The 21,970-nt window shown below is 38.0% G+C and overlaps 1 protein-coding gene across 4 annotated transcripts in view; it reads left to right on the top strand.

Moving 5' to 3' along the window:
• PTPN3 (protein tyrosine phosphatase, non-receptor type 3) overlaps window positions 1-21,970 on the top strand; it is a 287,103-nt gene that overhangs the window by 167,570 nt on the left and 97,563 nt on the right. For all 4 annotated transcript variants that reach the window (XM_027859060.1, XM_027859063.1, XM_027859062.1 and 1 more), the window contains exons 8-9: window positions 3,986-4,106; window positions 10,704-10,791. In XM_027859060.1, the coding sequence (XP_027714861.1) occupies window positions 3,986-4,106; window positions 10,704-10,791 (209 nt within the window). The remainder of the gene's footprint in view (window positions 1-3,985; window positions 4,107-10,703; window positions 10,792-21,970) is intronic.

Genomic DNA, 21,970 nt, shown 5'->3' with positions numbered 1-21,970 from the left:
GAGAAATACTGTAAGAGAGTTATTCCCCACCCACATCCCAGCTAATGGGCTGGTTGGGGAAATATACCTGTAAAGATAATTATAATTCATTTAGTTTGTATATTAAGAGAATTATAAAACAGTGCTATGAGAGGTCTGTGGGACAAGGTTGTTATAAGCATTGGGTAGAGGATCAAGTAGAGGGGATGACATGTGAATTGGGTTTTAAAGGATGGGAAAGAGTTTCCCATGGTAAGGAGACAAGAGGGCAGGCATTTCAGGAATAACAATAAAGACATGGATGCATGAGTTTGCATTGCAGTTTTTGGGGGGTGATGAGGAATGGGTGGTAGGTGGGACTTAATTGTCCTGGAGGTAAGAAGATTGCCAGTTTTATCTCCATTCTACAGGTGATGAAACTAAAACTCAGGGAGGTTAAGCAACTTGCTTGTGGTCATACAGCTAGTAAGTACCATGGTAGGCATAAGGCAGCGAGGTAGCACAGTGGATAGGGGGCCAGGCCTGGAGTCAGGAACACCTGAGTTCAAATTTGGCCCAGATGCTCATTAGCTGTGTGACCACGAGCAAATCATTTAACCCTGTTTGCCTCAGTTTCCTCATCTGTAAAATGAGCTAGGGAAGGAAATGACAAACCACTCCAATATCCTTGCCAAGAAAACCCCAGTTGGAGTCATGACAAGTTGGACGTGACTGAAAAATGACTGAAGAACAACGGTGTTTAGACAGCAGTTCTTCAGAAAAGATATGGGAGCTTTTGGGGACAAAAAGCTCAATATAAGATAACGGTATATGGCAGCCAAAAAAAACCTCAGTCTGCTTTTAGGCTCTGTTAGGAGAGGCAGAATAAGGAGGTAATAGTCCCTGTGTACACTTCCCTGGTCAGAGGATGGTTTTCACTTCTGGATACCCCATTTTGGGAAAAACATAAATAAGATGGAGACCAGCTATGGCACATAGAAGGCCTGGGCTCGAATCATGGGAGATTCAGGATAGTAAGAAACACAGTATCGTAGCAAAAAAAAACAAAACAAAACAAAAACATGTTATTGAATGGGAATGAGCTCATATACCCAATGGCAGAGGGAAGTTCTAGGGTAAAGACCCTACATAATAGCCGCGTATGGGGCAGACTTCCAGTACCTCTGCTTTGAGCCTGTTTAAAGCTTTGGTGACCCAATCCGTGCATCTCCCTTTTCATCTGATCACCTCTCACTATGCAACCTAGACACTTGTGGGTCTCCAGGCAGTAATTACAGATAAAGGGGTCCTGCTGGTTGGCCTGGTTCAGGCTGCAGTCGTTACCTGCTGCCTGGGTCCAGATGGTAGTTACAACTCTAGTGGAAACCAAGAGAGTGTGTCTTTGTCCACCTTGTCTTTCCATATAAATTTTCCTGCAAATTCCCAAATCTAGAGCAACCCAAGAAGGATAACTTAGGGTAGTAGATGACCTTAAGTCCATACCACATAAAGACCAGATTTGAAGGAACTAAGAAGACTCGGGAAGAACATGAGAGCTGTCTTCAGATATTTGAGGAGCCGCCATGTTGAAGAGGGATTGATCTCCTTCTACTTAGCAGAACAAGACAGCAGAGCTGGGCACAGTGGGTAGAGCCTGCAAATATTAAAATTTGGAGCCTATATAAAGAAGAATTTCTTTCTTTCTTTCTTTCTTTTTTTAATATGAGGCAACTGGGGTTAGATGGCTTGCCCAGAGTTACACAGCTAGTGAGTGTTATGTGTCTGAGGCCAGATTTGAACTCAGGTCCTCCTGACTCCAGGGCTGGCGCTCTATCCACTGCGCCACCTAGCTGCCCCATAAAGAAGAATTTCTTGACAGTTAGAGCTATCTCAAAGTGCAATGGGTTACCTTAGGTTACAGATTTAGAGCTAGAAGAAATTTACATTTTGATAGTATTTTATTTTTTCTAATTATATGTAAAGACAATTTTCAGCATTCATTTTTTGAAAGATTATGAGTTCCAAATTTTTTCCCTCCCTCCCTTCTCCTCCCCCCCCCAAGATGGTAATTAGTCTGATATAGGTTATACATGTGCAATAATATAAAACATATTTCTACATTAGTCATATTGTGAAAGAAGAAACTGAATAAAAGGAAAAAAACACACACACAAAAGTGAAAATAATATACTTCGATCTGCATCAGACTCCACAGTTCTTTCTCTGGATGTGGATACTATTGTGAGTTTTTTGGAATTGTCTTGGATCATTGTGTTGCTGAGAAGAGCTAAGTCAATCACGGCAGATCATTGCACAATGTTGCCATTACTGTGTACCGTGTTCTCCTGTTTCTGCTCACTTCACTCAGCATCAATGCTAGTAGGAATTTAGAGGCCATTGAGTCCAATGCGCTCATTTTGCAGATAAGGAAACCAAGGCATAGACAGATTAAATGACTTTCTCAGGGTCACACAACAATTAAATACCTGAGGTTAGATTTGAAACCAGAGCTTTGTGATTCTAAAATTCAATGACATATTTGTTACGGCATGCTCCATCTCATGCCACATTGTACCCCATAATTGGGGGTCTTCAGGCACAAGTTGAATGGTCATACTTGTTGGATATATTGTAAAGAGCATTTTTTTTTTAATATGGGTTGGCCTGGGTGGCCTCTGAATCCTTTCCACCTCTGAAATACTGTGATAAATTTAATCCAGGCAACATCAGGTTGTTCTGAGACCACAAATTCCACTGTTCCGAGGAGGGGGCAGACTGGCTCTGACGCCCAGTCAGTTCATTGCTCTCAGCTGTGATTGAGTTGTCCCCAAGGAGGATAGGAGAACCTGCAATCCACTCGCATAAGTCATATATCATGGGAGATTAACAAAAGAGGGGAACAAAGGAATGGGTTAGCAGGAGAACCACAGGCAGGGCACAAACGTGCATGTGGATTGTCAGGGTATCAAGTCAGCAAAGTTGAGTGGGAATAAAGATAACCTGGAAAAAAAATAGCATGGCATCCCAGGGAAGGGCTTATCATCAGCAAAGATGCATACTGAGGAGGCAAGACTAAGATGAGTGACAGAAATGAAGAGGGTCTCTTGGTAGCACAACTCCCATAGGTTTTTAGAAAGGAATTAGAATTTAGTCTTGGCACTTGAAAAAAGCAATAGCTTATCTAGAAGAAACAGATACAATAGAAGAAGGGGCCAGCAAGCTATCTCTCCTCTATGGAGATCGATTAGCATGAGGATAGAAAACTATTGGAAAGTACTTATGTCAGATCTGAGGAGAAAGAAGCAGATGTTATATTGTTGCAGTACAGGCCAGGGAAATGATAAAAATAATGTCCTCTTGATAGAGATTTGAAACTTAGGTAGTACTAAAATAATTTATATAATAGTGTGTATATGAATGTAGGTTTGTGTAATGTGTTAGGTATAGAAAGACACGTGTAAGTGTAATTTTGTTTAGTTGTTTTCAGTCATGTCTGACTTTTCATAACCTCATTTGGGTTTTTTTGGCAAAGACACTGAGATGGTTTGCCATTTTCTTCTCCAGTTTATTTTACAGATGAGGAAACTGAGGCAAACGGAGTTAAGTGACTTGCCCAAGGTCACACAGTAGTAAGTGTCTGAGGCCAGATCTGGATTTTTGTGTGTAATACTAGCGTATTATTTTTGAGGGAGGTTTTTTATTTGTCCAAACCCAAGATCTAAGCCTAACCTGCCGTGCTGTGTGTGGTAAAATATAATGAATGTTTCCAGTTCACCGATCAGCAGTGAACATGATGAAGGACCTAGTCCAAAGGGGAGCTTTCTTCAGACTCATGCTGGCTCTCAGCTGTGGTGGGAATTCCTCATTGTGTCCATATAGCAAGGAGTGTTATCTTTGTTAGTCTCATTTACAGAAGAACTACTGATGTTTCTGACTGTGATACTGTTGTCTTCTGTTAGTATAGCCTGTCTGAATAAAGGATTAAATTAATCATTAATTCCCCCTCTCCCTTTTTTTTTCTTAATAGCTCAGTTTGGAGACCATAACTCTTCACTGCATCTTTCAGGATATCTTTCCGATAGCCAGTTTATACCAGATCAGAATAAAGACTTTGTAACCAGAGTAGAGTCACTACATGAACAGCACAGGTAATACCTGACTAAAGCAGAATCATTTCATGTGCATCATTGATTATTTTAATAACTTAGTTCTGGATGTGTTTAGGCATGGTATCATGTGATTTGTGTGATCTTATCTTACCTCTGGCTCAGGAATTGTTTTAAAAGGATGGTGAATGGGGTTAGCGTGTTGGTAGCTCTGTTTGTATAGACTAGTACTTTGAGGGGGCAGCTAGGTGGCACAGTGAGTAAAGAACAAAGCCTGGAATCAGGAAGACCTGAGTTCAGATCTGGCCTCAGATACTTATTAGTTGTGACACCCCGGGCAAGTTACTCAACCCTATTTGCTTTAGTTTCCTCATCCCTGAAATGAGTTGCAGAAGGAATTGGCAAACCACTCCAATATCTTTGCCAAGAGAACCCCAAATGGAGGGGTCACCAAGAGTCAGATATGACTGAAAATAAGTGAACAACTATAATTTATATATTTACATATAAAGTTTATATAATGTAGAAATTGTGTATATGCATATATATATATATATACATGTAGTCGTAAACCTATGTCTTCATTTCCCTCCAATGTGGCTTCTAGTGAGGGCGAATGGCAAAAGGAAATGGAAAACCGCTCCAATATCCTTGCCAAGAAAACCCCAAATGGGGTCACAAAGAGTCAGACATAACTGAACAGCAACAAGAAATGGATCTGAGAGCTTCTCTTAGAGGCACAGTAACTAACTCATGTTTCCTAAACATTAGCCAGTGCTGGTAAATGACTGTTTTTGCTTTTACCCAATGTAGATTATAGTGTAAGTAATACGATAAATTTTGTTTTAAAATGACAAACTGAGACTATTTTCCTATTAAGATAACTTGTCTTTATAGCCTTAACGCCTAATAGAAATATCCATTTCAAAAGTTGTGTTGGCTGCCATTTTGTTTCAATATGGCTGGCCAGAGCACAGACTGAACTTATGTTATATCTTGATACCCGTTAGTATTTTACCAAGATTAGCAAAAATCAGCCAGTTCCTTCTTGAGTTATTATGAAATTAACAAACGTGTAAAATAATAAGTCAAAGGAGCAGCTGGATGGCGCAGTGGATAGAGCATTGTCCCTGAAGTCAGGAGGACCTGAGTTCAAATGCGGCCTCAGACCAAACACTTGACATGTACTAGCTGTGTGACCTTGGGCAAGTCACTTAACCCCAATTGCCTCACTAAAAAAAAAAATAATAAGTCAAAACACAGACTTCACTTAGTTCACTTAATTTAAAATTACTTTCACAATGGGCAAAACTCAGTAAACTAGAAGTCATGGCCTCAGTATCCTACACGAAGAAGGAAGTCCAAGGAAAAGCCATTGCATAGAAGTCATGCTTATCTGCTCAAAAGCTATTTGTCTAAAACCTAAAAATTACCGAGTATCAAGAAGGAAGAGAAAATTTAGAATTGAATTCAGGTTCTGGCTACTAAACTACTGTCTGTGACCTTGGACAATTTAAAAAAAAATAAAGGTAATACTACCTAGATTGTGAGCTAAGTGTCCTTGAGACTGACCTTCCCATGCTTGGAGGAAGATCAGATTACTGGGTCATGACACCTTCAACATCACTTAATAGCTCTGTCCCTCAGTTTCTTTATCTGTAAAATGAGGAGTTGTGCTTACTCTATTGGGTCCCTTCTAGTACTGATGTTCTTTGATCCCATGACTTCACATATGTCAGATACATAAGACCTTGGAGACCATAGCAGATGTGACCCTGCTTATTAGGCAGCTCTGTCTCCAGGGCTTTAATTCAATCTGCAAGATTTGGACTAAGATCCCTTTTAATTTAAAAATTGTTAAGATTCATGAATTTGAATCTATAAAAACTGTCTAGCAGATGTATATTAGATTAATAATCATACTGGTAGCTAGGTGGCACAGTGGATGGAGCACCAGGCCTGGAGTTGGGAAGACCTGAGTTCAGGTATGACCTCAGAAACTTACTACTGTGTGACCTTGGGCAAGTTACTTGCCACAAACTTCTGTTTGCCTCAGTTTTCTCATTTGTAAAACAAGGATGATAATAGAACCTATCTTAAAAGATTGTTGTGAGGATCAAATAAGATAATATCTGTAAAGCACTTAACAGAGTGCCTAGCACATAAATTGGTGCTATATAAATGTTAGTTAGTATGATTATTAATCCCATTTATCTCTCATTTTCTTTTTTTAGTTTGATTTTCCAGTTTGTTGTTGTTTTTCAGTCATATGTGATTCTTTGTGACCCCAAGGACAAGTCCATGAGATTTTCATGGCAGACACTGGAGTGGTTTGCCCTTTCTTTCTCCTGTGTCCCCATTTTACAGATGAAGAACTGAGGCAAATGTGGTTAAGCGACTTGCCCAGGGTCACACAGCTAGTAAGTGTCTTAGGTTGAATTTTAACTCAGATCTTCCTGACTCCAAGTCAGTGTTCTATCCACTATACCGATTTTTTTTTCTCCCAGGGTAGTTAGGTAGTGCAGTGGATAGAGTGTAAGGACTGAAGTGAGGAAGACTCCTCTTCCTGAGTTCAAATGTGGCCTCAGGCACTTACTGGCTGTGTGACCCAGGGCAAGCCACTTAACCCTATTTGTCTCAGTTCCTCATCTGTAAAATGGACTGGAATGGAGAAGGAAATGGCAAACCACTCCAGTATCTTTGCCAAGAAAACCCCATGTGGGGTCACGAAGACTCAGACACAACTGAATAACAAATCCCCCTACCCACTTCCCCAATTAATTTTAATTTCTTTTATTTTCAGTTCTGAGTTCTTTCCCTTCTTCCTGCCCCTTCTCCACCCGTTGAGAAGGCAAGAAATACAGTACCCATTATATCCACTTCACTTGAAAGAACAAAGAGAAAAACAAAACACTAGTAAAAATACATAGATGGGCAAAACAATTTCTCTCTCATTTTCCAAGAATTTCTGAAACATGCTGCTCTAATATCTTTACCTCTGATAGAACAGTGCATTTCATCTGAAGGAGAAAAAACTTATTCAGCTTTTATTCTGCTAGCTAGGAGATTAAAAAAAAATAACTTCACAGTTGCATGTTTATTATTCAGGATAGGGACGGGTCCTGTGATTTCTTTGGCATGAGGAACTCTCGAGCAGGAGAACTCCCTCCACCAATGCAGATCAGTGCCTTCTCTACAACTTAACATCTTAGAGAGTTGCCTTAGAGAGTATTGAGTGGTTGAATTTGAACCCAGGTCTTCTTGGCTCCGAAGCCAACTCTATCCACTTGGCCATGCTGCCTCTCAAATTTATTATTGCCTTTTAAAAAAAAAGATTCCTTTAACAAGTAATTATATTTTAAAAAGACCTTCTAGTTTTCCAAATTTCTAATCAAAATTAATTTGAAATTTTTTATTTATCTCCTTACTACATGTGGAAAATTTTTGAGTAAGGCTTTCAGTCTCCCTGTACATCAATTAGCACTTAGTTAAAATCAGGTACGAGTTAAGTGTTTGTTTTCACTGGCTAGGGTTCATTTTGGGAGGCATTCCCAAATGGTGGTTAGTTTCTCATCACTAACTTTGCCACTACCTGGATGCTGCTGCCCGTTTAAGGTATCATCAGCCCAATAATTTGACCTTTCTCTATCCACAAGATAGTGAATCTTGAAACGTTAAGCTCAAAATCCAGGCGTTATTGTCTTTTCTATTAAAAAAAACTATTAAAACAATTATATGCAATCTTTAAAAGAATAATTCCTATGAAATACATTTAAAATAGTATGGGAATTTAACCATTTACATCTGTTTCCATTAACAATTCCCCTAGTGGGTGGTATTTATACTGAAGCTAATTAGGAGAAATCTATACCCAATATAAGGAAGATAGACTTTCTTTCAGCTAGAAGGTTTTTTTGTTTTTTATTTTAATGGAATGGCTTTCTCATTAGGTAGTTATTTCTTCATCAGATGATACAAGCAGGGTCTGGATTCAGGGATCTTTTCATTAACTGAGAGGTTGGGCTAAGTGAGCTTCAGTCTCTTATTCAATCTGAGATTTGAAATTTAGAATTCTAAATATGAGGCAAACCTTTAGAAATGGGAATATGCTCTACACTCATAAGTACCTTGTATTAGGTACAGCTTTTGATAAATTACTCCAGTACTTGATTCTTCTCCCATTCTAAGCACAACTCACAGTCTTGATGGTTTGTTTGTTTGTTTTCTTAAGATCCTAGATCTTCCTAGAGCATTTCCCAAGTTTTGGCTTGAGGCTTAGATCATCTCTTGGGCTATCCAACATGACCTCAGCTTTCTGCATAAATTTGTATTTAGTTGTTTGTCCTCATGAAAATAAAGGGTATCACTTTTGATACTTCCTTTTTTTTTTAATGAGCCCTAGAGCCAACTCCTGGGTATAACTAGGTATTCTTTATAGAATCTGAATTGAAAAACACTAACAACGAATCTTCGTGTCATTTTCTCTCATGATCAACCAAAACATGCCCTGTCCATCCCTTCCCACAAAACGTCTAACATCCCTGATACCACATCCATAAACCTTTCCCCTGTATTACTACTTTGTTTCCTATCAGGATGTACCCTATTTGGATGCAGTATGCTGCTATATCATTTGCTGTCCTCAATCCCCTACATTTCTGAAAAATAGTTTTATGTACATTTTAAAATCACTTCTGCTCCTAGTGACTTTTAAAAACCTGAGTTTCTCCCTCATTGGGATTTTCCCTCATTGTGTGAATCCTAAGAGTAATACTGATGGCAATATAAAATTGATATTATGACTTTATTGTCATAAAGGGTATCATTGAAAAGCAGGTTATACTTTCCTCAAGCACTAATGGTATAATTGGGAGTTATGCTCCTGAAAAAGCGAACACTGTAGATCAGTCATAAAGGCCAAGATACAAAAATTGTACTCCTCTGTATTTATTTAAAATTATAAAATATTCTTTCAGACACTAAAAATACCAAATGTACAAGGTACTTTGAAGCATATATAAGGCACATCCAGAATATAACTGTACTGTCACCCCAAACTAGCATATTCCTGTAATAAACATTAGTTATTTGTACACATATGGAAAAGAAGTATATTTTGGTGAATGGTTATTCAATTAGTAAACATTTATGAAGAGTTTATTATGTGCCAAGCATTGGGGTTACAAATACAAATGAAAGCAAAGACAGTCCCTGCCCTCATGGAACTTTCAATCAGAAGAACTTGGGTTTCAAAGTCCTGCCTCTGATGGACACAAAATGGCTGTGTGTCCCTGGTCAAGACACTTTTAACTCACGCTCTACGACTATAAATTGCCAGTGTCTATCAGCTTTGGTTGAGAAGTTTAGTCAATGGGAGTCAATGGGAGTCCTCTACTAAATGAAATCACAGGTCCATTAAAATAGATATGCACATCTACATGAGACCACCTAGACAAAAGACAGGCCTTCAAGTCAGAAAGATCTGAGTTTAAATTTTGCCTCTGATAAACTCTGTTGGTGAAAATGAGCAAGGTTACTTACCTTCTCAACATTTCAGACAGTTTTTTGAGACTTCAGTTGCAGAATTGTCTATCTCTATTGAAGGAATTAGCATACTTGAAACTCACTACTCTTGATGAAATTACAAGTTTGGAAATTACACCTCAGCTGCCAAAAAGAGGGGGTGGGTGTGTGGGTGGGAGGGTGTGTGTGTCTGTGTGTCTGTGTGTGTGTGTCTCCCCTTTTGGTAATTCATAACCTCTAGGACTTCTTTGGAATGATTCAGGTGGCTGTGGTCTTTTAAAATACATATTAGATGAAGTGTAAACCGATGAATTCTTTTCTTATATTTGCCTGTAGCAGTCAAATGCATTGGTGATCATCCCATTAATGTTAGAGTAATCCCGGAGTACCTGTAGTAACTCCACTATGTGTATATACATGCACATATGTTTTGTTGTTGATTCTTTTCAATAGGAGAATTTCTTCTTGTCACTATTTTAAAAGGAAGAACGACTAGGCATTTATTCCCTATTTGCAGTTGCGTGGATTCGGGCCAAATTAAATCATAATAAAAGAGTAGATGTTGACTTTGTTGACAAGCATAAGTGTACTTCAAACTCTGAAAGCTAAAAGCAAGGACCAGGTTGTTAAAAAGAGCTTCTAAAATGAGACTTCAAAATACTTACCTTTCTCAGAATTTCTAAGACTGTACCTTGTGTGTAACATTGCATTTGGGAATTCTGACATTGGAACTCTCCAAGGAATAAAGACAGAAAATCAGTTTGGATTTAAATTAGGTAGCTTCAAATAAGTAAAAAGACAGAAGTGATTGTAATTGAATATTGATGGACCAGTAAGTAAGATGGGCCATTTAATTGTAGGAGTGGTAGAGAAAGTTGAGATCATAGTAAGTGAATGAAATTGATCGCTTCATTTTAATAAATTTTTTGCCTTCTTTTGGAATTAATGGCATTAAAATTGAGGCATATAGCAACCATACAAAGATGATTATCAAATTTGGTTGATTTTGTTATGAAAAAATTCAGTTAATCATTTCCACAGTTTCTCTTTTGTCTGCTTATTGAATTACTCTTTTCCATTCTCATTAAGTCTCTTTTTTATTTTTGTTTTCTCTAGTGGCCTAAAGCAATCTGAAGCAGAATCCTGCTTTATTAACATTGCCCGAACGCTAGAATTCTATGGAGTGGAATTGCACAGTGGTAGAGTATGTTTGTTTTTGTTATTTTTTGGTTGAGAAATTTTACTATAATTTTAATTTTTTTTTAACATGAAGATGTCCTTGGTTGATAAAAACTATTTCCTCTCCAGAGTAGATGGGTGGACCATTATGAGTTCTAATATAGAGCTCTTCTCTTTTATTTTGGAAGGCTAATATAGAAATTGTTTGTTTTCTATTGATTATTCTTTAATGTTCTTACTCTTTGAAGGATTTTTTTTACTAGAAGTAAATACTTTTTATAAAGTCATATCTGCAATTTTCTTTCTTTTTTTATAAAATCTAAGTATTTATGTATTTTTAGTTTTCAGCGTTTGCTTTTGTAAGATTTTGAGTTCTAAATCCTCTCCTCCCAATCCCTCCTCCCCAAGCTGGCATGCAGTCTGATATAGGCTATACATGTATGATCATATTAATTATATTTCCACATTAGTCATGTTGTGAAAGAAGAATTAGAACAAAAGGGAAAAACCATGAGAAAGAAAAAAACAAAAAACAAAAAAAGAAAGAGAAAATAGTATGCCTCGATCTGCATTCAGACTCCATAGTTCTTTCTCTAGATGTGGATAACATTTTCCATCATGAGTCTTCTGGAACTGTCTTAGAATTGCATTGCTCAGAAGAGCTAAGTCTGACAAAGTCAGTCTTTGCACAGTGTTGCTGTTACTGTGTACAGTGTTCTCCTGGTTCTGCTCACTTCACTCAGCATCAGTTCATTCAAATCTTTCCAGGTTTTTTGGAAATCTGCCTGCTCACCATTTTTATGGAACAGTAGTATTCCATTACATTCATATACCACAACTGGTTCAACCATTCCCCAATTGATGGGCATCTCCTCAACTTACAATTCTTTGCCACCACAAAAAGAGCAGCCATAAATATTTTTGTACATGTGGGTCCTTTTCTCTTTTTTATGATCACTTTGGAATACAATAGTGTATTCCAATTCCAAGACCCAATAGTGGTATTGCTGGATCAGAGGTTATGCACAGTTTTATAGCCCTTTGGTCATAGTTCCAAATTGTTCTCCAGAATGATAAGATCAGTTCACAACTCCACCAACAATCATTAGTGTTCCAGTTTTCCCATGTCTTCTCCAACATTTATCATTTTCTTGTTTTGTCATGTTAGCCAGTCTGATAGGTGTGATGTGGTACCTCACAGTTGTTGTTTTAATTTGCATTTCTCTAATCAGTAGTGATTTAGAGCATTTTTTAATATGCCTATAGATAAATTTAATTTCATCATCTGAAAACTGCCTGTTCATATCCTTTGACCATTTATCAGTTGGGGAATGACTTGTACTCTTATAGATTTGACTCTGTTCTCTCTCTCTCGCTCGCTCTCTCTCTCTCTCTCTCTCTCAATATATATATATATATATTTTTTTTTTGAAACATGGCCTTTATCAGAGATACTGGCTATAAAAATTGTTTCCCAGCTTTCTGCTTCCCTTCTAATCTTGGTTGCATTGGCTTTGTTTGTGCAAAACCTTTTTAATTTAATGTAATCAAAATTATCCATTTTGCATTTCATAATGTTTTCTATCTATTGTTTGGTGGTAACTTCTTACCTTCTTCTTAGGTCTGACAGGTAAACTCTTCCTTGCTCTCCTAATTTGCTTGTAGTTTCATCCTTTTTAATAGGAATTGGTGCTGTATTTTGTCAAAAAGCTTTTCCTGCATCAATTGAGATAACCATGTGATTTCTGTTAATTTTGTTATTGATAGGGTCAATTAGGCTGAAAGTTTTCCTAATATTGAACCAGCCCTGAATTCCTGCTATAAATCCCACTGGGCATAGTGTATTGTTGTCATGATAAATTGCTGTAATCTCTTGGCTAATGTTTTATTTAAAATTTTTGCGTCTATGTTCGTTAGGGAAATTGGTCTATGATTTTCTTTCTCTGTTTTGGCTCTTTCCAGTTTAGGTATCAGCACCATACTTCTATCATAAAAAGAATTTTGTAGGACTCCTTCTTGGCCTGTTTTTCCAAATAGTTTACATAGTATTGAAATTAATCGTTCTTTCAGTGTTTGATAGAATTCACTTATAAATCCATCTGTCCCTGGAGATTTTTTCATAGGGAGTTCATTGATGGCTTGTTCAATTTCTTTTTTTAGAATGCAGTTATTTAAGTATTTTATTTCCTCTGTTAATCTGGACAATTTATGTTTTTGTAAATGTCCATCCATTTCATTTAGATTGTCAGATTTATTGGCATACAGTTGGGCAAAATAGCTCTTAACCATTGTTTTAATTTCCTCTTCATTGGTGGTAAATTCACCCTTTCCGTTTCTGACACTGATTTGGTTTTCTTCTTTTTTTAAATCAAATTAACCAAAGGTTTGTCTATTTTATTGGTTTTTTTTAATAAAACTAATTTTAGTTATTTCAATATTATTAATCTCTCCTTTAATTTTCAGAATTTCTAATTTGGTATTTAATAGAGGATTTTTAATTTGTTCTTTTTCTAGTTTTTTTAGTTGCATGCCCAATTCTTTGATCTCTTCTTTCTCTGTTTTATTCATGTAAACATTTAGAGATATAAAATTTCCCCTAAGAACCTCTTTGGCTATATCCCATAATTATGGTATGATGTTTCATGATTGTCATTCTCTTGGGTGAAGTTATCGATTGTTTCTGTGATTTGTTGTTTGACCCACTCATTCTTTAGGATTAGATTATTTAGTTTCCAATTAATTTTTAGTCTGTCTTTCCATGGCCCTTTATTACATGTAATTTTTATTGCATAGTGATCTGAAAGGATGCATTTAATATTTCTGCCTTTCTGCGTTGGATTGTGAGGTTTTTATGCCCTAGTACGTAGTCCATTTTTGTGTAGGTGCTATGTACTGCTGAGAAAAAGGTATATTCCTTTCTATCCCCATTCAGTTTTCTCCAGAGATCTACCATATCTAACTTTTCTAAAATTCTATTCACCTCCTTAACTTCTTTTTTGTTTATTTTGTTGTTAGATTTATTTAGTTCAGAGAGGAGGAGGTTGAGGTCCCCAACTAGTATAGTTTGCTGCCTATTTCTTTCTGAACTCACTTAACTTCTCCTCTAAAAATTTGGATGCTATACCACTTGGTGCATATATGTTTAATGTGATATTAATTCATTGTCTGTGATACCTTTTAGCAATATGTCATTTCCTCCCTTATCTCTTTTAATTAGATCTATTTTTGCTTTTACTTTGTCTGAGATCAGGATTGCAACCCCTGCTTTTTTTTTTTATTTCAGCTAAAGCATAATATATTCTGCTCCAGCCTTCTCCCTTTACTCTGTCTGTATCTTTCTGCTTCAAATGTGTTTCTTGTAAACAACATATTGTAGGATTCTGGTTTTTAATCCACTCTGTTAACTGCTTCTGTATTATAGGAGAGTTCATCCCATTCACAATCACAGTTATGATTACTATATGTCTTTCTCTACATCCTGTTTTCTCCCATTTATACTTTTCTCTTTCCTTTCACCTTTTCCCTCATCACTCATCTTTTGCTTCTGACCACTATCACCCTTAATCTCCCCTCCCTTCTATCATCCACCTTCCTTTTTCTTTCCCCTTTCCCCTACTACTTCTCATCTCTCTTTTTCCTGTTTTCTATCTACTCCCTTTCTTTTCTTTCCCCCTTCCTCTCCTACTTCCTGTAGAGTGTGATAGGTTTCTATAACCAACTGAATACGTGTTATTCCCTCTTTGAGCCAAATCTGATGAGAACAAAGTTCAAACAATGTTTGCTCCCCTCCCTTCTTTCCCTTTACTGTAATAGGTCTGTGCCTCTTCCTGTGATGTAAGTTACCCTATTCTGTCTCCCCCTTTCCTCTTCTCCCAGTATAATCCTTTTTTAACCCCTTAATTAATTATTTTTATTGTCATATCAAATTCAACTTATTCCCATACCCTCTATCTATGTATATCCCTTCTAAATGTCATAGTAAAGATACAGTTCTCAAGAGTTAAAAGTATCATCTTCCGTTATAGGGATGTAAACAGTTTAACCTTATTGAATAACATCTTTTTTTCTTTCCTGTTTACCTTTTTATGCTTCTCTTGAGTCTTGTATTTGAAGATCAAATTTTCTGTTCAGTTTTAGTTTTTTTGTTTTTAAATCAAGCATGATTGAAAATCCCCTGTATCATTGAATATCCATCTTTTCCTCTGAAAGATTATACTCAGGTTTGCTGGATAGTTGGTTCTTGGTTGTAATCCAGGCTCTTTGCCTTCTGGAATATCATAAATTCAGGCCCTGTGATCCTTTAATGTAGAAGCTGCTGAAGTCCTGTGTAATCCTGACTGTGGTTCCATGATATTTAAATAGTTTCTTTCTTGCTGCTTGTAGTGTTTTCTTCTTGACTTGATGCTTCTGGAATTTGGCTACAATATTCCTTGGCATTTTCCCTTTGGGGTCTCTTTCAGGAGGTGATTCTTTCAGTGACTATTTTACCCTCTGATTCTAGGACCTCAGGGCAGTTTTCCTTGATAATTTCTTGAAGAAAGATGCTATCTAGGCTCCTTTTTTTGATCATGGTTTCAGACCAGTAATTCCTAAATTATCTCTCCTGGATCTGTTTTCCAGGTCAGTTGTTTTTCTAATGAGGTATTTTACATTTTCTTCTATTTTTTCTTTCTTTTGATTTTGTTGGACTGATTCTTGATGTGTCATAGAGTCATTAGCTTCCACTTGCCCAATTCCAGTTTTTGATGAATTGTTTTATTCAATTAGCTTCTGTACCTCCTTTTCCATTTGGCCAATTCTGCATTTTTAAGGAATTGTTTTCTTCAGTGGATTTTTTTTTCAATTTGGCCAATTGTATTTTTTTAAAGAATTGTGTTCTACGTTCAGTTTTTGTCCTTCCTTTTCCAAGGTGTTGACTCTCTCTTGTATACCTCATATTTCTTTTCCCTCTTTTATTTGACTTTTAAAATCCTTTTTGAGCTCTTCCAAGAAGGCTTTTTGGACTTGAGACAAGTTCATAGTCCCCTTTGAAATTTTGGATTTGGGTATATTGACAATGTTGTCAGCTTCTGAGTTTGTGTTTTAATCTTCCCTGTCAACATAATAATTCTCTATGGTCAGTGTTCTTTTTTGCGTTTTGCTCATTTGTTTGCCTATTTTGTGGCTTTTAAAGTAGAGTTCTTCTGCTGGAGTACAGGGAGCACTGTCCCAAGCTTCTTTTGCTGGGGTTCTGGGGCCTGGTCACTAACTTTGTGCCCTGGGGCCTCAGTTGCCAGCCACTGGAGGCTGTAGGCATCTGGCAGCTTCCCTGGTGCAGAGCTGGGATCCTACTGGGCATGGGCTGAGGCCAGGTGGGGTTTTCTGTGTTTCCCCATGGCTGTGCTGTAGTACGGCGAGATCTCGCTACTGGAAGACGCCTGCCCACTTGGGGCTCTGCTGAATCGTGTGGAGGTTTGCCGCTGGAGGATGCCTGCCCGTCCAGAGCTGCACTGAAGCCCAGGGAGGTTCAGCTGCTGGGGGATGCCTGCCTGCTTGGGGCTGCGCCAGCGCATGTAGTGTTTCTCCAGGCTGGAGTCTGCCAGTTCTCCTAGCGGTGCTAAGGCATGTCAGGGGGTCCTGGTGTTGGCGTTTGCCTGCTCCACCTCTTTGGGTCTCAGGATCTCCTACTGATTGTTGAGATGGAGCCTGCTGCCAGCTTGCTGGGACGCTTCCTGTCCTGGACAGGGCTCCACTTTTACCTGAGTGATACAAACCTTATTTGCCTATCCTCTAAGTCTTCTGGATCAAAAGACTGGTCCACCCTGTCTTTCTGCTGGCTCTGCTATTCCAGGGTCTGTTCTGGGGCATTGTTTTATGGGTGTTTGGGGATGAGAATGGGAGAGGGGCAGTGATCTGCTGCTTACTGTAACATCTTGGCTCCCGGAAGTCCTCTGTAATTTTTTCTCAGGTGATTTCATGATCCAACAGGTCCTAATTTTTAAAAATTTCTGTCCCTGCCGGTAAATCACACAGTAAATTTTTCCACACTGACAGTGTGATTGTGTCAGTCAGCAGATAAACATTTGTTATTAATTGACTCTGTCTCTTTGTTCTCATTCCTTGGGCCATCTCCTCCTCTTCACCTGGCCTCATTGAAGAAGAAGCTTTTTGTGTTTTATTCCTTAAATATGGTTTGATTTCATTTGTGGGAGGCATATTAGGAGTACTTTTAGAATCTTAAAAGGTGCATTCTTGTTTTCAAACTTATTCATAGGTTCTTCTCAAACCTACAAGGTCATTTTTCACTTTTTGGAGTTATGTTACCTGCTGGCTCTTCCAGAACATCTTTTATATTCTCAATATTAGAATGGGATTCCAAGTTACGTTTTTCTTGAAGTTGACAACTTTCTTTGTTTTGGTTCTTTGGCCTTCTGCCTTTGAAATGCCCATTGCATTCAAAGATAATAGATTCCAATCAGGAAGCAGATAATAAAAGAAAATTGTACCCTGATACATCTAAAAGTATCACAATGTACAGTGAGCCATTGTTCATGATGTTGGAACAATGCATTATGGAAACCACTGTTTCTATTTCTATTCTTTCTGAAAAAGGGCCTTGTATCAAGTGATCTTAGATGTACCAAATGTATCTTCATAATAACTTTTTCTGTTGCTCTCCCTAGAAAGTAATTTAGAGATGATTATACCATTACAGCTTTCAGGCTAAAGCCCAGTGAGTAGATAACTACCTTTTATAAAAAGGAAATAGCTTCAGATGTTTCTGCAAAGATTATACTGACATGTAATACCTTTGAACTGCCTCCTTCTTCTTAATTCACCAAGAGCAGCACAGTACCTTCTTAGCATCTTTGCAGTGATAGCAGATAGGACTATTTTTTTCTTTTGATTTCAGCATATGTGCTTTCTTTTTCAAATACTTCCTCCACTCTCTATTTTTCAAATTAATTTTTTATTTTTAGTTCTATATTCTCTCCCTCCCCATCTCTCCTCTCCCACTCTACTGCCAGATTAGAAAGTAAGAAAAGCAAACCCCTCTTTCAAAGATTTATAGTCAAGCAAAAAAAATTCTGGCATTAATCATATCCAAAAAAAAAAAAACTTGTTCTCAATCTGTACTCTTGAGTCCATCACCTTTCTGTCAGGAGATGGATAGCATGTTCCATCTTGAGTCCTCTGCAGTTGTGGTTGATGACTGACTGTGTTGAGCAGTGTTCCTCAGTCTTTCAGAGTCTTTGTATAATTGCTGTGACTGTATACATTTTTCTCATGGTCCTACTCACTTAACTCTGCTTTGGTTCATGCAAGTCCTCCCATGTTTCTCTGAAATGTCCCCTTTAGACAAATTGAACTGTTAACATCATGTAAGAAAAGATTATTTCAAAGTGTTTTGTTAAGAACCTGAATATGATTCAGAGATCAGAGTCTTATGAAACAGGAACTTTTGGCTTAGGCACGTCTCCTTATGTTTCAGAAATTATCTGTTCTTGGTGATAAATTATTTTCTGAGGATTTCAGTTAGTGGTATATTTGGTCTTCAAATATGCCAAATTAAAAATATTTAACATTTATGGTTTGAGTTCTGTCTTGAGCAATTAAAAAAACCCACTTTCCAGTGCTGGTGTTTATTTTATATCTGCCCCCTGTAGCCACCTTGCATATGTCCTCTCTCTATTCCCTACAGCCACCATTGAGATACTTCCTCCTCCGCTCTTTTCCCCCTCTCATCCATATTTTGAAGTACTGCCAGACTTATCTTCCATATTTATAGATGTGCTGCTTAGAAATCTTCATCTTCTCACTATTACTTACCCCAAGAATCTATTCAGTCATCAGAGCTTGTCATTTTTCAAATCCCCATCTCTCCATTCACATAGTTTCCACTGGCTCAGGCTCTCACCATCTAATTACCTGGACTTTTGCTCTAGCCTCCTAATAGGTCTCTCTGTAGTCTGTCCTTCACACAGTCACCAAGGCAGTTTTTCTGAAGCTCAGATCTGACTGTATTATTATTATAATCCTACTCAATAAATTCCAGTGGCTCCCTGTTACCTCTAGGATTAAATATTAATTAATAATTAAATATTAATTTTTCTGCTTAGCATTTGAAGCTCTTCACAGCATGGCCCAGTCTACCATACACATTATTCCCCTTCACTTACAGTACGGTCCACCCAAACTGGCTGCCTTCTTTTCTCATAGCGCTCACCTTCATTATATGTGACTTTGCCCTAGCCACCTCCCGAGCCTGCAGCACACTCCCTTCTTACCCTCCCCTCCACCTTTGTGAATCCCTAGTTTTTCTGCAAATTTTAGCTCAAGCGTTCCATTTTAGATGAAGCCCTTTCTCATCTACCTAGCTGCTAGTCATTCCCCCTCTCATATCTGTTTTGCATATATTTACTATGTATCTCTGTATGTACACAATGTCTCTTGGTGAGATTGTGAACACTGCAGTAACGGGGACTCTTATCACTTTGGTCTTTGTAACAGCTATACCTAACCCAGTGCTTGGTGCATGGTAGGTGTTTATAAGATAAATAAATGCCTTTTGGTTGGCTTAAGTGGCTTTCCTGTTGCCTGCCAAGACAGTTTTCGTCTCCTTTGCTTGATTTGCAGGTTCAAGGTCCTCCTCAACCTCACACCATCCTTTCTTTTTAGCTCTATCTCCTGTTATCCTGTCCCAGTCACTGCTTGCTCCAGCTAAAACTTGGCTGCCTCATCCTCTGAAGATTCCCTGTGTTTTCCATGCCTTTTCCAACATTCTTCCATATGGTTGACATTTTCCTCCTCCTCCTTTCTTTAATTCCAATCTGCCTTTCAAAGCCCAGTTCAAATGCCACTTCTTCCATGAAGTCTTTCCTAATTTCTGATCAATAATGACCTTCTCCCTCCAGGCTTGTTTAGCACTTTATTCTAGGACAGCTGGGCTTGTACAATGCATAGAGTACCAGGCCTAGAGTCAAGAGCTGAGTTCAAATCCAGCCTCAGATACTAGTTGTTAGGCAAGTCACTTCACCTCTGTTTGCCTCAGTTTCCTCATCTGTGAAATGGGTATAATTATAGCCTCTATCTCCCAGGATTGTTGTAAAGATCAAATGAGATAACAATGATAAAGCACTTAGCTCAGTGCCCGGCACATAATCAACTATATACAAGCTATAGAAATGTTAGCTATTAATACCACCATTATTATTCTGTTTTGTTATTTTCTTTTTAATTTACATATTACTAATATTATGTATTGTAGTTATTTGTGTATATATCTTCCCTTCCCAACTTTTAGGCTATTAACACCATGAGGGCAAGGACCATATCTTATCTTCGTAGCAGCATGGTACAGTGGAAGGAAAACTACACTTAGGATCAGGAAATGTGGATTCGAGTCTTGGCTTTGCCACTTAGTGGCTGTGTAACTCTGGGCAAATTATTTCTTTTCTTCTGGGTCACTGGTTCCTCATCTGTTAAAATGAAAGTGTTGGACCAGTTAAAAGTCTGAACTGTGTGGCCAGGCTCAGTGCTAAGTATTGGGGATACCAAAAAAAAGGCTGACAGTCTGTGCCCTCAAAAGAGCTCACAGTCCAATGGGGGAGGCAATAGGCAAACAATTAGGTGCTAACAAGATACATACAGGGTCAGTGAGGGATGATCTCAGAGGGAAAGCATTGGTATTAAAGGGCATAAGAAAAAGACTTCCTGCAGAAGATGGGATTTTAATTGAGTCTTGAAGGAAGCCAGGAGGCAGAGACGGGAAGGAGAGCCTTCCAGTCATGTGGAAACAGCCAGTGAAAAGGCACAGATGGAGTGCCTTGTGCACGGAGCAGCCGGGAGGCCGGTGTCACTGGATCGTAGGGAAGGTAGAGAGGAGTAAAGTGGATGAACACTAGAAAGGTGGGTAGGGGCTGGTGATGAAGGGCTTTAAAGACCAGAGGAACAGTTTGTATCTTTTCCAGTGCCTACCACCATAGTCACTTAGTGACTTTTTTTGTTGTATAGAATATAGATATATATAAATCACATAAAAGCATGAGTTTCTGTCCTTGCCAATTCCCAACATTCATCCCAGATATCACTCCTTACTGAGAAGTAGTGGAGGTCTTGAACTACTTTTGGGGGTTGAATGAAACCTCCCTGTAAAGTTAGGAGGAGGAGGAAGTCTCAATGACAGTAAGCAAATGGCCTCAGTGAAAACTAAATCAACTTGCTAACTCCTTCATTAGTGAAATGTTACATCCCCCCTGACCTGGCAGTACCCGCCGTATATTTTATAGTCGAATATAAATAGGTATGAATAAAGGAGTCTGAAGTTAGGTTTAGAAATAACACATTTTGATACCTAAGAAAACAGTGGTTTCTAATCACTAGAAGCCATATTGGAAGGAAGTGTATACATACATACACACACACACACACACACATCTGTGTGTGTGTGTATTTTATATATATATATATATATACACACACACACACACATATGCATATATGCATGATTTCTACATTACATAAATTATAAACGTAAACATAAATTACACACGTTCAGTCATTTTCAGTCATGCCCGACTCTTCATGTCCCCTCCATTTGGGGTTTTCTTGGCAAAGATACTGGAGTGATTTGCCTTTTCCTTCTACAGCTCTTTTTGTAGATGCAGAAACTGAAGCAAACAGAGTTTAGTGACTTGCCTGGGGTCACACAGCTAGTAAGTATCTGAGGCTAGATTTGAACTAGGGAAGATGAGTCTCCCTGACTCCAGGCTTACCACTGTATTCACTGTGCTACCTAGCTGCCCCCAAATTATATACAGATATATAAGTTAATTATATATTAAAGGGGATTAGAGTAGATGATCTACGAAGTCCCATCCAAGTCTTAAATTATTTAATTCTAGGACTTAAGATATTAAAACACTGGTTAAAATTTAAATATTGCAGACAATGCATTTAAAAGCACCAAAGGGGAAGGGGGCAGCATGCTAGTCTTTTCTGCTACCCAAAGAAAACAAAAACCTTAATATTTACTCCAAGACAGCTTCTAGGGGTTAGAAACCACTGCCTGATTTTTTTTTCTGTTCTTAATTGGCAACCATATGAAATTATACCAAGAAAGAGGTTCATTTGAATTAAATATTTTTCTAATTAAGGAAATGCAGATAACGCTATGAGGGTTAAGGGCCTATTTAATCATTTTTTGTGAAGTAGTTTAATAAGAT

This window comes from Vombatus ursinus, unplaced genomic scaffold (genome assembly GCF_900497805.2).
Source record: "Vombatus ursinus unplaced genomic scaffold, bare-nosed wombat genome assembly UNPS02014158.1, whole genome shotgun sequence".
Lineage (NCBI taxonomy): Eukaryota > Metazoa > Chordata > Mammalia > Diprotodontia > Vombatidae > Vombatus > Vombatus ursinus.
The sequence above is the reverse complement of the archived record's forward strand: the minus strand, read 5'-3'. Positions and strand labels throughout refer to the sequence as shown.